Source organism: Mercenaria mercenaria, chromosome 7, assembly GCF_021730395.1.
Source record: "Mercenaria mercenaria strain notata chromosome 7, MADL_Memer_1, whole genome shotgun sequence".
In the NCBI taxonomy this organism is placed as follows: Eukaryota; Metazoa; Mollusca; class Bivalvia; order Venerida; family Veneridae; genus Mercenaria; species Mercenaria mercenaria.
Genome location: NC_069367.1, coordinates 78,853,199 through 78,869,049, shown reverse-complemented (window position 1 = coordinate 78,869,049; position 15,851 = coordinate 78,853,199). Strand labels below are relative to the sequence as shown.

At 36.1% G+C, this 15,851-nt stretch overlaps 2 protein-coding genes across 2 annotated transcripts in view; both read left to right on the top strand.

Annotated features, from left to right (window-relative positions):
* LOC128558353 (uncharacterized) overlaps positions 1-14,162 on the top strand; it is a 78,861-nt gene extending 64,699 nt beyond the window's left edge. Inside the window, exons 6-7 of the mRNA XM_053547293.1 lie at positions 12,878-12,906; positions 13,635-14,162. Coding sequence (XP_053403268.1) covers positions 12,878-12,906; positions 13,635-14,162 — 557 coding nt within the window. The remainder of the gene's footprint in view (positions 1-12,877; positions 12,907-13,634) is intronic.
* The window catches only part of LOC128558352 (protein O-mannosyl-transferase TMTC4-like), a 50,781-nt gene that overhangs the window by 4,685 nt on the left and 30,245 nt on the right, over positions 1-15,851 (top strand). The window contains exon 2 of the mRNA XM_053547292.1: positions 14,684-15,077. Coding sequence (XP_053403267.1) covers positions 14,689-15,077 — 389 coding nt within the window. The 5' untranslated portion in view covers positions 14,684-14,688. The remainder of the gene's footprint in view (positions 1-14,683; positions 15,078-15,851) is intronic.

Genomic DNA, 15,851 nt, shown 5'->3' with positions numbered 1-15,851 from the left:
GAGAGCTGAACATGTTATTCATTGATGTTATTTGTGGTTTTGTGAAAGCTGTCAGTAGGAAGTTAATGCTAAATATTGATCAATCAATAAAGTATAATGATTCCTCAGTAAGTATTTGGGATTTGATCAAACAGATTATAAGCCTGTATGTACCTTAAGTGACAGACCTGCAATGTCAATATTATTCCTGCTTGTCTGCAGGGTTAAAATTGAAGCACAAGAAAGGATTATGGTGACAGCACTTCTTTTTAATTAACTTTTTGTTATTTCAGCTTGTCAGTAACACCATAATAGATTAATGACTTGATTATTGCCCCTGCCTGTCCTGTGTTTTGTGCCCCTCTCCTCTCCACTCACTCAATTTTTAGGAGGCACTTAGGTTTGCCCTTGTCCATCAGTCTTCCAGTCTAAATTTGTATTGTGCATAATCTTGAAATATATGATCTATAGTCATCAAACCTCACGGGATTGTTATTAAGCATGTGAAGCTGTGCACCTTGTATTTTAATTTGGAAATTTTCACACAGCCAGACCAGAGTTGTGTCCCTTGACCTAGTGACAGGAGTGATGGCAACAGTGTCCTATGGACACACATCTAGTTGTAGTTGTGATACTTCATATCTCCCAAGTTTGATTTCTGCCTACAGACATCCTCGAAAGTTTCTGAAGAGCTTTAAAACAATCTTCCATATTAATCTGAATCAAGAAAAAGTCTTAAGTTAGGAAATATATATTATAGCTGTATTGAGACCCGAACTGTCACATGTCATTTATTGGTTATTTTTGGTTTTGGAAAAGCCATATTAAAGTAGCAAATGCATATCATATATTGATCAATCGATAAAAGGTAATGATTCAATAAATATTTGGGTGATCAAACAGATTATAAGCTTGTATGTACTGAAGTAGCAAACCTACAATGTCAATATAATCCCTGTCTGTCTGCCGGGTGAAGCTGAAGCACAAGAAAAAACTATTGAGCTATTAAGGAGACAGTGCTTCTTCTTGATTAAATTTTTATTATTTCAATAATTTGGCTTTATAAGACATGATTAAATAATACTTGTATTACTGTATAGCACCACAATAATATAATCCTTTGTCTACAGGGTGAAGCTGAAGCACAAGAAAAAACTATTGAGCTATTAAGGAGACAGTACTTCTTCTTGATTAAATTTTTATTATTTTAGCTTGGCATTTAAAGACCATGATTAAATAATTACTTGATTATTATCCCTGCTTGCCCCAAAAATATTATAAGTGGCACTCTAAGGTTTGTCCATCTATCTATCCATCTGTTGAAATTGTGTTGTGCATATCTCTTAAAAGTATTTGACATAGAGTCATGAAACCTTACAGAATTGTTATCCAGCATGCACACCTGGTGTTTGAACTGGGATTTCAGAAAGTCAGAACAGAGTAATGGCCCTTGACTTTGTCAAATATGTGTGTACATATGCAGTGACAAGAGTGGGGTCGCTTGTGTCCTGTTGAAACACATCAAGTTGTCTCCTTTTTATTTCGACAATTATCTAAAAGAACTTATTTTTTTCAATAGCTCTTAAGTTAAGTCAGTTGACACAAATTCTGTAGTTTTGTTTTGTTTTATCAATTTTTACCCTTTCATACAGCGGATATTATTGATAAATACACCAGAAATGAAAATAAAATCTGCCCTGTCTCCCTGCCACCCCTTACCCCTCCATCCAACGCTGGTCTTAGTAGGTTATTTGTAATTCAAGGCAGTCACTTATCTTTGATTTATATATAATGTGGTAAAACACCTGTTTTAAGAGTTATGTTAATTCATTATTGTTATTTAAATCATGTATGTCTTAATTGTGACATTAAATGAATCTGTCAAAATGGCCAATAAAATCTGACATAAAGTGGGAATTTGCATTTTATTATTGTTAATATAATTTGTCATGGTTACTTCTGTGAACAAAACTCTTGCTGTAAACAGTTTTCAAATATTAATATGGAGGAATGACCTTTAATATCATCTATTATATCATTACAGAAAAAAATGTGAAGTGTAATGATATTATATAAGTGGTGACATTCAGTTTCAAGGGTTGACAATATCTAGACAAAAGACTGAGGTATAATAGTTAATTTTGTCTCCCCTGGTGTACAGTAGAATGGTTTAATATTTTTGTTATAATACCGGTAACACCATTGAAATTCTTGAGAATTATACAGAAAATCTCTCTGTTACTATAATACAGATGCCAGTATCTGCACTCTAAATCATTGGTGCATGGTTGATGCCAGTATCCGCACTCTAAGTCATTGGTGCATGGTTGATGCCAGTATCCTCACTCAAAGTCATTGGTGCATGGTTGATGTCAGTATCTGCACTTAGGGTTGGATATCGTTGAGGACGAAGTGGTCCGATACCGGTACCGATACCAACGAAATGATACGGTATTTTTAACGATACCGATACCGATACCATGCTTTGTAGTACATTACATAAGCAGTGTTTTACTTAGTATTATATACACCTATGTAAGTAGATTTACATAAAAATTTTAAGTTTGTTAATGGAATGTTGTATGTATTAGATTATGAAAGAGTAAAAAATAAACAAATCTTACAGACTAGTTTCAAAAATAAAAATCTAGGGCAGATACCTCACTCACTATGCAATTTAAATCTATGAATACCCTCACTGTAGTAATGCTTTTAAAGGTCAGTACTGTCTAGAACTGTTAAACTGAACACTTATTAGCTTTCAAATTATCCCTCTAACAAGTCGGACTCATTCTCACTCATGATAATCTTCGACTAGGTTGACTAGTAATGTTTTTAAAGTGAAACACTTTGCAACACATTTTTAATTGAACAATAACCTTCAAAACACTTGAAACAACCAACATTCCAACAATAACATTATTTCTAATGGTTCGCGAAAACCGATTATTTGTTTACGTAGGTTACAGCTTAGTCTCGTATTTTTTTTTATTTACATCATTTTTTTTTCATTGGTTTTTAAAGAAAACTACAAAGAAAAATAGTGTCGTATATTTTGAAATTAAGTATTGGTTTACGTTGTTTAAAACGACTGGAAAAGAAGTATTTCAGGTAATATTTAGCATATGAAACTATTCGCAGGGTTAGCTCTCCGTTTCAAGGGAGGTTACTCTGAGCGGTTTCACAGTAATTTAACAATGTCGATCGCGTTATTACGCAATTTGCTTAAATTTCTGCTTTATTTTGCCGCAGATTTTGTAAGAATTTTGTTTTTACTTTTATGGAAATACCGAAATCGGAACTGGTTCTTTTACGAAACGGTATATACCGGTACCTTTCGAAGTGCTTATTCGGTATTGTACCGATACCGGGAACCGGTATCCGACCCTATCCGCACTCTAAGTCATTGGTGCATGGTTGATGCCAGTGTCCGCACTCTAAGTCATTGGTGCATGGTTGGTGCCAGTATCCGCACTCTAAGTCATTGGTGCATGGTTGTTGCCAGTATCCGCACTCTAAGTCATTGGTGCATGGTTGGTGCCAGTATCCGCTTTCTAAGTCATTGGTGCATGGTTGGTGCCAGTATCCGCACTCTAAGTCATTGGTGCATGGTTGGTGCCAGTATCCGCACTCTAAGTCATTGGTGCATGGTTGGTGCCAGTATCCGCATTCTAAGTCATTGGTGCATGGTTGGTGCCAGTATCTGCACTCCAGGTCATTGGTGCATGGTTGGTGCCATTGGTGCATGGTTGGTGCCAGTATCTGCATTCTAAGTCATTGGTGCATGGTTGGTGCCAGTATTCGCACTCTAAGTCATTGGTGCATGGTTGGTGCCAGTATCCGCACTCTAAGTCATTGGTGCATGGTTGGTGCCAGTATCCGCACTCTAAGTCATTGGTGCATGGTTGGTGCCAGTATCCGCACTCTAAGTCATTGGTGCATGGTGGTCTCAGATACATAACTATTCAGATGATTAGGCAGTTGTGGGAGACATGCGTTTTTTAGCTCACCAGTCATGCAGTGACAAGGTGAGCTATTGTGACCGCTTGATGTCCGTCGTCCGTCAACAATTTCTAAAAAAATCTTCCTCTTGAAAACCACTGGGCAGAATTACACCGAATTTCACAGGAATGATCCTTGGGTGGCCCCCTTTCAAAATTGTTCAAAAAACTGAATTCCATGGAGAACTCTGGTTGCCATGGCAACAGAAAGGAAAAACTTTAAAAATCTTCTTCCAAAAACCAGAAGTCTAGAGCTTAGATATTTGGTGTTAAGCATTGCCTAGTGGACCTCTACCAAGTTTGTTCAAATCATGACCCCGGGGTCAAAATTGAACCCGCCCCAGGGGTCACTTGATTTTACATAGGAAAATCTTCAAATTTAAAAAAAAAAATAAACCAGAAGTCCTAGAGCTTAGATATTTGACATGTAGCATTGTGTACTGGACCTCTACAAAATTTGTTCAAATCATGACCCCCGGGTCAAAATTGACCCCGCCCCAGGGGTCACTTGATTTAACATAGGAAAATCTTCAAAATTTTTAAAAAAATAAACCAGAAGGCCTAGAGCTTAGATATTTGACGTGTAGCATTGCGTAGTGGACCTCTACAAAAAATTTTCAAATCATGACCCTGCCCCAGGGGTCACTTGATTGTACATACATAGGGAAATCTTCATAAATTTCCTAAAAATAAACCAGAAGGCCTAGAGCTTATATATTTGACATGTAGCATTGCGTAGTGGACCTCTACAAAATTTATTCAAATTATGACCCCCGGGGTCAAGATTGACCCTGCCCCAGGGGTCACTTGATTTTACATAGGTAAATCTTCAAACATTTTCTAAAAATAAACCAGAAGGCCTAGAGCTTAGATATTTGACATGTAGCATTGCCTAGTAGACTTCTACGAAATTTACTCAAATCATGACCGCCAGGGTCAAATTGACCCCGCCCCATGGGGTTACTTGATAATTGTACATAGGGAAATCTTCATAAATTTGCTAAAAATAAACCAGAAGGCCTAGATCTTAGATATTTGATATGTAACATTGCCTAGTAGACTTCTACAAACTTTGTTCAAATCATGACCCCTGGGGTAAAATTGGCACCGCCCCAGGGGTTACTTGATTGTACATCGGAAAATCTTCCAAAAATTTCTAAAAATCATCAGTTTGACATTTCAAACATGTAGCTCATATTACTCAGGTGTGCGATCCAGGGTCATCATGACCCTCTTGTTCTCAAAAGCAGCTCTAGTTTTCATATTGATTTCATACGAAAACAACAGTATAAATCTAGAACTTTTCACAATAGTAAATAAGAATGAGAATTTCTCAGAACTGTTCATAGGCAACAAAACATAGAACTTCAGTTTTCAGAACTCATTGATTGATCAGTATCTCAGGAATATTCCAGGAATTCTTGAAGTAAAGGGACATTGTCCTTTTATCCTAATTATACCTTGCCAGTGCAAGCACTGTTGGTTATTCAGTCAGTAAATGTTTGGTGAACACTTTGAATAAGAAGTGGTACTGCCCAAATTGAATGATGGTCCATTCCATTTTAGAAATTAAGCAGGGTAAAAGCTACTTGCAGTATATCTAACTCCCTAAAGTGACTGATATAAAATAATGCTATTTCTATTAATTTCTATAAATAATTTGAATTAATATATGAGACAGACAGGGTAGCCCTAGTATGCTGTAGGGTATAACATCCATTCAGTTCTTTATATCGTATGTTTCATCAATTGAGAGAATTTTAATTTGTATTATTGTGATGCAGTGACTCACTTGGGTTGATGCTACAAAGCTTTGGATAAAATATATATATATTAACAAGTTTGAAATGCAGATCTGAACAGAAAATATGTTACAAACAAAAAATCTGCTCAAATATGCTGTCATTTCATAGTCTGTTGTCTGGACTAAATAACTTAATAATTCAGAAGATGCATCATGGTTATTCGGCAACATGCATACTTATGCAGAAATAATGTTCTAATGATAAAATCATGAACTTTCCTGTATTCAGTGTTAAAGTTCTGTCAGGTTATATATCAGAATTGTTCAGTGTCCGGATCTTCCTCAAACTCTTGAATGATTTCATGTTGTCCACTTTGCCTTTTATTTGCGCTAACACTCCTGGTAAAATTTTCCAGAAAATCAGGATTTCACAAGAATAGGAAATGTTGTGTGTGTGTAGCACTACCTTGTTGCTTTATAATTTGTATCCATATATGCGGCTCATATATTTTCATATCTACCAAGGTTACAGACTGCTGTCAGCCTCTGTTTAATACTAGTAAACAAAATACAATGACAAATGCTAACAAGCTCATTTCAGTTCGATGTTATTTATGTTTTATGTAAAGTAGTTAGGAAGCCAAAGGAAATTTTTATCATACTCTGAAATATTCAAATTAAGTTAATAACTATTTTAGAAGGAGATAGGTCGCAAAGACCCCCAGGGGTGCAAAAATCAGCATCTGGGTTATTTGATATGAATATAGATTAGGTCTAAGTGTGAAGCATTCATCTGAATGTTACAAAAGTGACATCTTTGATGGGTATCAAAATGAATATCAAAATGATATTAAAAGTCAAGTAAAGGTTACCCATTTGATCATATACAAAGATATGAGCATGTAGAAAATTTAAATTACTGCTAATTTAAAAAGAAGAGTTATGTCATTTGAGCAGCATGCAAAACAATACCAATTATAAACAAGAGGGTCATGATGACCCTATATCGCTCACCTGTTAACAGGGCTCCAGATAATTTTTTTGGCCTATGAGTATTTACTCATCATAATTTTTGTGAACGAGTAAAATGGTAAAATCTGAAATTGAATAGGAGTAATTTCACTCCTGAAAATTTGTAAATGTGAAAAAAAAAAAACAACAACAGAAATCAGTTTTATAACAATTTTCTTGGATGTAACACCCATGGATTTGTTTAATGTTCAGTTTTAGTTATGAAGTATATTTACAATGAACATAGTGACTTTAGAAATAAATATACACTATTTTAGAAATCAAGATTTTTCACTCCAAATGCCCCAGATAATACTACAAACAACAACATTTTAAAGTTTCATTGAAATCTTGTATGGACTTAATACCTTTATTTTAGTTTAAGATTTGAGATATTACCCAGAGAGTCTATGATAAAGTCCGAGTAAAATGTAATCATTACCCAAGTGAAATAAGTATCATTCCACAATGTTTTGGACATGTTAAAATTATGAATTCAGCATTCATGTTTTTGATTCTTTTTTCTCCCTTGGCTTGCTTTGGCTTCACACTCACTACCAAATCCAGTAGAAAATATTCAGTATGGGGATAATTTTTTGTTGGCTTAAAGAATGTGTAGAGCGTTTGTTCACATTTTACATTCTATGAAAGAGACATTTTTGTTGTTTACTCCGCACCGGAAGTTGATATTTTAAATGGACTCCGCTTTAAAAATTTAAATACACTACTGTACCATCAATATAATAATTCACAACTGTTTAATTTACGCACAAACTGAGTGTATAATATATTAGTTTAACCTAGGTTTATAGAGTACCATTCAATGCGTGTGAATGTTCATTGTAGGAGAATTAATGCTGACCGTGCTCTGTTACGTTAAGCATCCAGAGGATTCAGGTTTTGTTTACGCTAGTAAAAAGTCATCACCTGCGTTTCTGTAATTTCATATACGTTTTTATACGCTTAAAAATTATCAGACATGCGTATATGCATTATTTCAAAGCATAATTTACGCTAATACGCATCTTATCTGGAGCCCTGCTGTTAAACTTGGCCTTGGAATCATCAAGATAAACATTCTGAGTTTCATGAAGATAGGGTCATAAATGTGGCCTCTACAGTGTTAACAAGTTTTTCATTTGACTTGAGTGTTGACCTACTCTTTGACCCAGTTTTGAACTTTGCATGGGAATCATCACGGTAAACATTCTTAACAAGTTTCATGTAGATAGATAGTGTCATAAATACGGCCTCAGGAGTGTTAACAAGCTTTTCCTTTGCTTTGAGCGTGTGACATAGTTTTTGACCCCACATGACCCAGATTCAAACTTGGCTTAGGAATGATCAAGATTAAAATTCTGACCAAGTGTCATAAATTCAACCTCAAGAGTGTTAACAAGGTTTTCTTTGGATTGACCAGTGACCCAGTTTTTGAGCCCATATGACCCAGTTTGGAACTTTACCTAGGAATTATCAAGATAACTATTCTGACCAAGTTTCATGAAGATAGGATCATAAATGTGGCCTCTAAAGTGTTAACAAGCTTTTTGTTTGATTTGACCTGGTGACCTAGTTTTTGACCCCACATGAATTAGTTTAGAACTCGGCCTAAAGATTATCAAGATAAACATTGTGTGCAAGTCTGTATCAAATCAAAGCATAAATGAAACCTCTATTTGGCTAAAAGGGCCATAATAGAAAATTTTGCGCCTTTCAGGGGCAGTAACTCCTGAACCCATGATGGAATCTAGCCAGTTTTCGAAAGGAACCAAGATCTTATTGTGACTTAAGTTGTGTGTAAGTGTGGTTCAGGTCAAATATAAAATGTCACTTCTGTCATGTTCACAAGGTAAAAATAAACAAATTTTGGCTCTTTCAGGGGTCAATCAGGGGCCATAACTCCGGAACCTATTATTGGATCTGACAGATTCATCATGGAATTCAAGATATCTTGTTGCTAAAGATATTTTGCAAGTTTGTTTCAAATCAAACCATAAATGAAGTCTCTATATGGCTGCAAAAGCCAAAATAGCAAATTTTGGCTCTTTCAGGGGCCATAACTCTTGAACCCATGATGGGATCTAACCAGTTTTCAAAAGGAACCGAGATATTATGCCAATACAAGTTGTGTGCAAGTTTGATTAAAATTCATTGCAAAATGTGATCACTTTAGTGTTCACACAAGAAATTGTGAACAGACGAAATGCGATCACAAAAGCTCATCTTGTCACTACATGACAGGTGAGCTAAAAATAATGTTCAAAAAGGGGTTGCACCAGTCTCAGGGCATGGAATGTATCTATTCAGACAGTCTAAAGATTTTGATTTAGACATTGTCCACACTATAGGTCATTTTCAGTGTTACACTTTACCAAATGTAATGTTATCAGTGTAAACTATCTTGAGGACCTGTAGCAGGGTTTGAAGCCACAAAAAGTATAGAGGATATTATATCAGGCAGAAACTTTGTTTTCAGTAAAAACAAACAATATTTGACAATGATTGTACCAATAGGTGTTGTTTTGGTCATTTTGTCTGACATTTTACCTTACAATAATATGACCAGGTGGCATTTTTACACTATTTTGAGACAGTCTTTCCCATACTTAATAGCTATTGCTGCATCATGAGAAATGAGATATAATTTGCATGTATAATGGAGTAATCTGCAAGGTATGATGAAAGACTTTGCATATGAGCTGTCATGCGATTATTCTCTTACCAGATGTACAAAATGTAGTTTAAAAAACATTGATCTGTTATATACCAGTTGTGCTGTGAACATTGTGTTTTTTTTAGAAAAGAATAGAATAAACTAAAGCAAAATATTTTGGAAGGGTTTTAATATTGGTCATTTAGCGTAATTTAGAGTAATTTACTGAACTTCATAATTATATTGATAAATATTTATATTTTTAGTTTATTCAATAATGTCTTTTAGTAGAACATTATCATAAGGTATTGGGAAAATATTTGACCCTTAGCCTGCTGACGGCAAGTGATTCTGCCATCTTTGTGCAATCTGATCATGGTCTGCATTGTTCGCCATTCAATCAGTATCTTTTTTGGTAAGCACCCCTTTTAACAGTTTATAGGTTCTGTCCATATTGAAAGATGGACAAGTTCATTATAGAAATTTAGCAGGGTAAGGTTAATTTGGAGGGAATGAAATTTCGTTGTTTTTGCCAAAATAGCAATTTCAGTGGGAAATAGTTTACAAAGGCTTTTATTTAAAAGTTTTTTTGAAGATAAAATGAATTTTCTATTGTTATTTAATTTTGTTGATTGATGCAACTATCAAATCCCTGAAGTTATTTCCAAACAAATATAAAGGATTTCAAAGTATAAGACATCAGGGAAATAAACAGAACAGAACAGAACAGAGAACAGAACAGAACAGAACACTATGTTCTGCAGGGGAGAAATGATAAAAATGAAAGAGATCAGAGATTAAGGGTAGTGCCATTAATGAAAATATTTAAAGTACTGGTTGCATTGTACTTAGTTAGTTTGTAATAGTAGTAGAATAATTCTAGTTACATAACCTTGTACATGAGTTTTTGGACTTGAGATGCATCAATATAGATTGAGATAATTCCTAATGGCATTTACATTTAGCAATATATCAGGTAATCATTTTTGCTATGCAAGAGTGGTAATGTAATTATATGCTGTATATGTTATGGAATTTACTAGATGCATTTTTGTCTTGTGCATTGATAATGCTACTATATGTTTTCAATTCAGTATTTTTATGGCCTATATTTTGCAGTCAAAATGCGGCTCCTTTCCCCGCTCCAAAATGTGTGTCCCCCCACCTCCCAATATTTAACAGAAATTCCCTCAATGTTTGTTGCTCTTAAGCAAAACAGCTATTTAAATACATTTGACAGAAAGCTTTGACAGAAGTGATTTTCTTCTAGAGTGTAACATGTTTAGGACAATACTTCTTCCATAACAACAGGATTTTTCCCCTGTTCTAGTTATAATGCAACATTTTCCTCCCTATTGGGCCATATGCCACCTCTCTTCACCCCCCCCCCCCCCCCCCCCCCCCACACACACACCCTCCCCACCCCCTACCCCATTAAAAAGAAAAAGATTCTGGAATTCAAGTGTTGTTCTCTTTGCAAATATTAGCAAAAATAAAGTCATTACAAGTACTATTCTGTTTACAGTACTTTTGAATTTCAAAAAAGTATCATGCAATAAAATGAAGTATTAACATGTCCTATCTACAAGACAGAATTTGAACTTTATACTTAAGTTTAAATAGAGTGATAGTAACTTTGGATCATCAAAGTCCCACTTTACATCTACAAAGTTAATATGAAAAAATAATTGTGAAAAATATTATCACTAAGTGTCACCATAGTAATAAAATAAGCTGTTAAATCCTGAGTGTAAGGGGCAGTGTGTGTATAAAAGATTTAATGAGCAAGCTAGGTTTTTAAACACATTATATTTCATAAATTTGCTTTAATATTTCTCCCATAAAATTTTGTTGATCAAGATCTGATAATTCAAGGGTTATTATATGATTAGAAATGTCCTTTTCATTGCTGTAACCTGTCTTACACAGATATAATGACTCACAGTTTGTAAACCACCCACTCATTATGAGAATGTATTTTGCATTTGAAAATGCATTTGATGAATTCTGAAATAAAGGGAAATGCATTATCTTCCTTAAGTAAAATGTGTTGTTTTTAATCCCCCACCATTATAGGAATGGTCTCTGTCCTTTTGTCTGTCCGTAACATTTTGTGTCCGCTCTGTATCTCCTAAACCCCTGAAAGGATTTTCATGAAACTTTGGTCAAATGATCACCTCATCAAGATGATGTGCAGAACTTACGAGTCAGCCGTGTCTGCTCAAGGTCAATGTCACAACTCAAGATAAAAGGTTTGAGCCTTCCATTTTGTGTCTGCTCTGTATCTCCTAAATCCCTCGAAGGATTTTCATGAAACTTAGGTCAGATCATCACCTCATCAAGATGATGTGCATAACTCATGAGTCAGCCATGTTGGCTCAAGGTGAAGATCACAACTCAAGGTCAAAAGTTTGAGCCTTCCATTTTGTGTCCACTTTGTATCTCCTAAATCCCTTGAAGGATTTTCATGTAGCTTAGATCAAATGATCACCTCATCAAGACAATGTGCAGAACTCATGATTCAGCCATATCGGCTAAAGGTAAAGGTCACAACTCCAGGTCAAAGGTTTCAGCCTTCCATTTTGTGTCTGCTCTGTATCTTCTAAACCCCTTGAAGGATTTTCATGAAACTTGGGTCAAATGATCACCTCATCAAGACGATATGCAGAACTCATGAATCAGCCACGTCAGCTCAAGATCAAGGTCACAACTCAAGGTCAAAGGTTTGAGCCTTCCATTTTGTGTCTGCTCTGTATCTCCTAAACCCCTTGAAGGATTTTCATGAAATTTGGGTCAAATGATCACCTCATCAAGATGATGTGCAGAACTTACAAGTCAGCCATGTCAGCTCAAGGTCAAATTCACAACTCAAGGTCAAAGGTTTGAGCATTCCATTTTGTGTCCTGTCTGTATCTCCTAAACCCCTTGAAGGATTTCATGAAATTTGGGACAAATGATCACCTCATCAAGACGATATGCAGAGGTCATGAGTCAGCCATGTTTGGTCAAGGTCACAACTCAAGGTCAAAGGTTTAAGCCTTCTATTTTGTTTTCGTGCTGTATTTCCTTAACTCCTTGAAGGATTTTAATATGACTTGGCCGTAATATTCCCCTTATCAAGACAATATGCAGAACTGTCAGCTCAAGGTCAAGGTCACAACTCTAATGTTTAATGCTTCCACTCAATACCATCAACCCTTTCACTATCCATAACAGCGTCCGAGGATATAGCTGTCTTTCAGACTGCCTTGTTGTACTGATGACGTTTTCAGTATGTTAATTATATCATTTTGTTAATGCAAATTTCAGGTATCTACAGCATTTCATATTTCAAGTATTATTTCCTTTGTTAAATGTGGTATTTCTGTGCTGTTTGGTTTGTCAAGTTTAATTTCAAAAGCAGTTTATTTCAGGTTTCTGCACCTTTTGAAGATATGTTATATATTTCTTTACTTCTCCAAGATGTAAGGTTTCTGTGCCTTATTTCAGATTTCACAAATGCATGTTTCTTTATTCAGGTGCGAAGTTTCTATCCTATAGCAAATATTTTGTCAGCAAGTTTCTTTCCTTTGTGCATATAGCACTTTCTGCACCATTTCAGCTTTGTTTTTAATAATAGTTAAGTTTCATGTGTCAGAATTCTTCGCTGTGTTTAAATGTCAAGTTTATTTGCTTCCTTTGGCTGTCATGTTGCTTTCATTTTTGGAAATGTCAAGTTTCTTCTGATTGTCCATGTCATGTTTCTTTCTGCATTTTATTGCCATAACCTGTATTTGGTCTGTTAGATCTAGTGAATAGAGTTTCAGATCTCGAAATTTGTGATTTTGTTTGCTACCTTTTGAAGAGTGCATTTTCTGTGAAGGTTATACCCTGGATAAATTATCATATTGTTTTTCCTTGCATTTCATTTGGTGATATTCTGGTATTGAGAAACATATTGCAAGTCATTAATTGAATGCAATATACTAGAAGCATCCTGTGACTGAACATTAATTGAAGTAGATGATGAAATGTTTGTGCTGCTGAAAAAATTTCTATGAAATGTTCCTCACAGGGGCATTGTGGTTTATGTCTGCCTATTTTGAATGATTTTGATTAAAGTATTGCATGCTTTAGTATAATTAATCTTTCCTGGTATAGGTTTCATTAAAACATCTATTGATTAAGCCCTTATCACTGTCAGAAGTTAGGAGATCCAGATGTCACTCTTTGTGATTTTATTCACAATAAGGCAATATGAAAGCAGCATGGTAGCATTATAGCAGAGGTATTCAGTGGCCAGCAGGTCAGTATAGCAGAGGTATTCAGTGGCCAGTGGGGTGGTATAGCAGAGGTATTCAGTGGCCAGTGGGTCAGTATAGCAGAGGTATTCAGTGGCCAGCAGGTCGGTATAGCAGAGGTATTCAGTGGCCAGGGTCGTATAGCAGAGGTATTCAGTGGCCAGTGGGTCGGTATAGCAGAGGTATTCAGTGGCCAGTGGGTTGATATAGCAGAGGTATTTAGTGGCCAGCGGGTCGGTATAGCAGAGGTATTCAGTGGCCAGTGGGTCGGTATAGCAGAGGTATTCAGTGGCCAGCAGGTCGGTATAGCAGAGGTATTCAGTGGCCAGTGGGTCGGTATAGCAGAGGTATTCAGTGGCCAGTGGATCGGTATAGCAGAGATATTCAGTGGCCAGCAGGTCATTATAGCAGAGGTATTCAGTGGCCAGTGGGTTGAATCCCCTTGTATCTGCACATTTTTCTCAACCTTTGGCACAGATAATTCTTCAAATTGAATTTATACAAACCTCTTCCGAAAGGTTTGTTCAGTATAAACAGATACTGTTGGATGTGAGGGATTATGTTTGATGGGAGGGATTGTTTTGGATTGGAGGGATTGTATTGGTTGGGAGGGATTGTGTTGGTTTTGAGGGATTTGTTGGATTGGAGGGATTGTTTAGGTTGGATGGGGTTGTGTTGGTTGGGAGGGATTGTGTTTTATGGGAGGGATTTTGTGTTGGAATGGAGGGATTGTGATTGAAAAGAGGGTTTTGTTGGTTAGAAGTGATTGTGTTGGATGTGAAGGATTGTGTTTGATGGTAGGGATTGTTTTGGTTAGGAGTGATTGTGTTTGTTTGGAGGGATTTGTTGGATTGGAGGGATTGTTTTGGATCAGAGGGATTGTTTTGGTTAGAATGGATTCCAAAGGGATTGTGTTGGTTGGATGTGATTGTGTCTGTGAACAGTTTGTTTGGATACGTTCATGATATCTATTACAAATTAATTTTCATGTTTTTTTACGTTTGTCTACTTTCAGGATGAATGTTCTACAAGAAAAGTCAGCATCGCCATAAAAATGGCTACAGAAACGGCTACCACATGAATGGAACTGCTGCAAATGGGGCACCTCTGGAACATGAATACTCAGAGCCAGAGGCCCCACTCCGTCCAAACCCAGAGAAATTCCTGCCGATACCAAGATTAAAATTTGGAACAGCTGCAGCAATAGTGTTTCTAATTTCTGTTGTCTGTTTTGCTGTCAGTTATGATGGTGATTTGGTTTTTGATGACAGTGAAGCTATTATAGGGAACAAAGACTTATTACCGGAGACTCCAATATCAAATATATTCTTTAATGATTTCTGGGGAAAGAAGTTGGACTCCAAAACAAGTCATAAGTCATACAGGCCACTGACAGTACTTACTTTCAGGTTAGTAAAAAAGGGGAGGTAATTTAAGTAGTGGTAAGTTACACAACTTAATTTGGTTATAGTAGTTATTTAATCATAATAATTATGGTTTTTACATCTAGAAATTTTTGACAACATATTTGCCTCAGTTGTCAGACAACCTTTAGGAGGTCGCACCGCTTTGGTAGCCTAGTGGTATAGTATCTGCTTCGAGTGCGGAATGTGGTGGGTCCATAGCAGCATCATAACACTATAAAAATTATACTGGGAGCTTCACTAGGCATACAACTTAAGAGGATAGTTCTTGGACTGGTCAGCCCAGTGTCAGTATAATGTGACTTGGTGGGGTATCATGTCAGATGTCTATAATACAAGGTTCCTGTAAGACAGCACAACAGAGCTGGGCACTATGTTCACTGCTACAAGAAGACACCATCATTTATATGCCAGAAAAATTGTTGAAAAAGACACTAAAACCAAGTGAAATCAAACACTTGACTTAGAAAGTCAATATGGCAGACTGGTTAAGATTTATGACTTCCAATTCTTGCCTGCTACTGCTATGAAACTTTGCTAGGAGTATAGATTTCTTTCATGTGAGGAAACCATCCAGCTTGCATACTGAAGGTCTAAATGGTTCTACCTAGGTGCCTGCAGAGTGGTACCAGAGTCGACTCTTCCTTCACCATCTGTTGCTGGAAAGTTGCCATATATTTATATTTAATGGTGCCATTAAATCCAACAAGGAATCAGATGACCCTTAAATTAAATGGATAACTTAAACTTACTATAAGG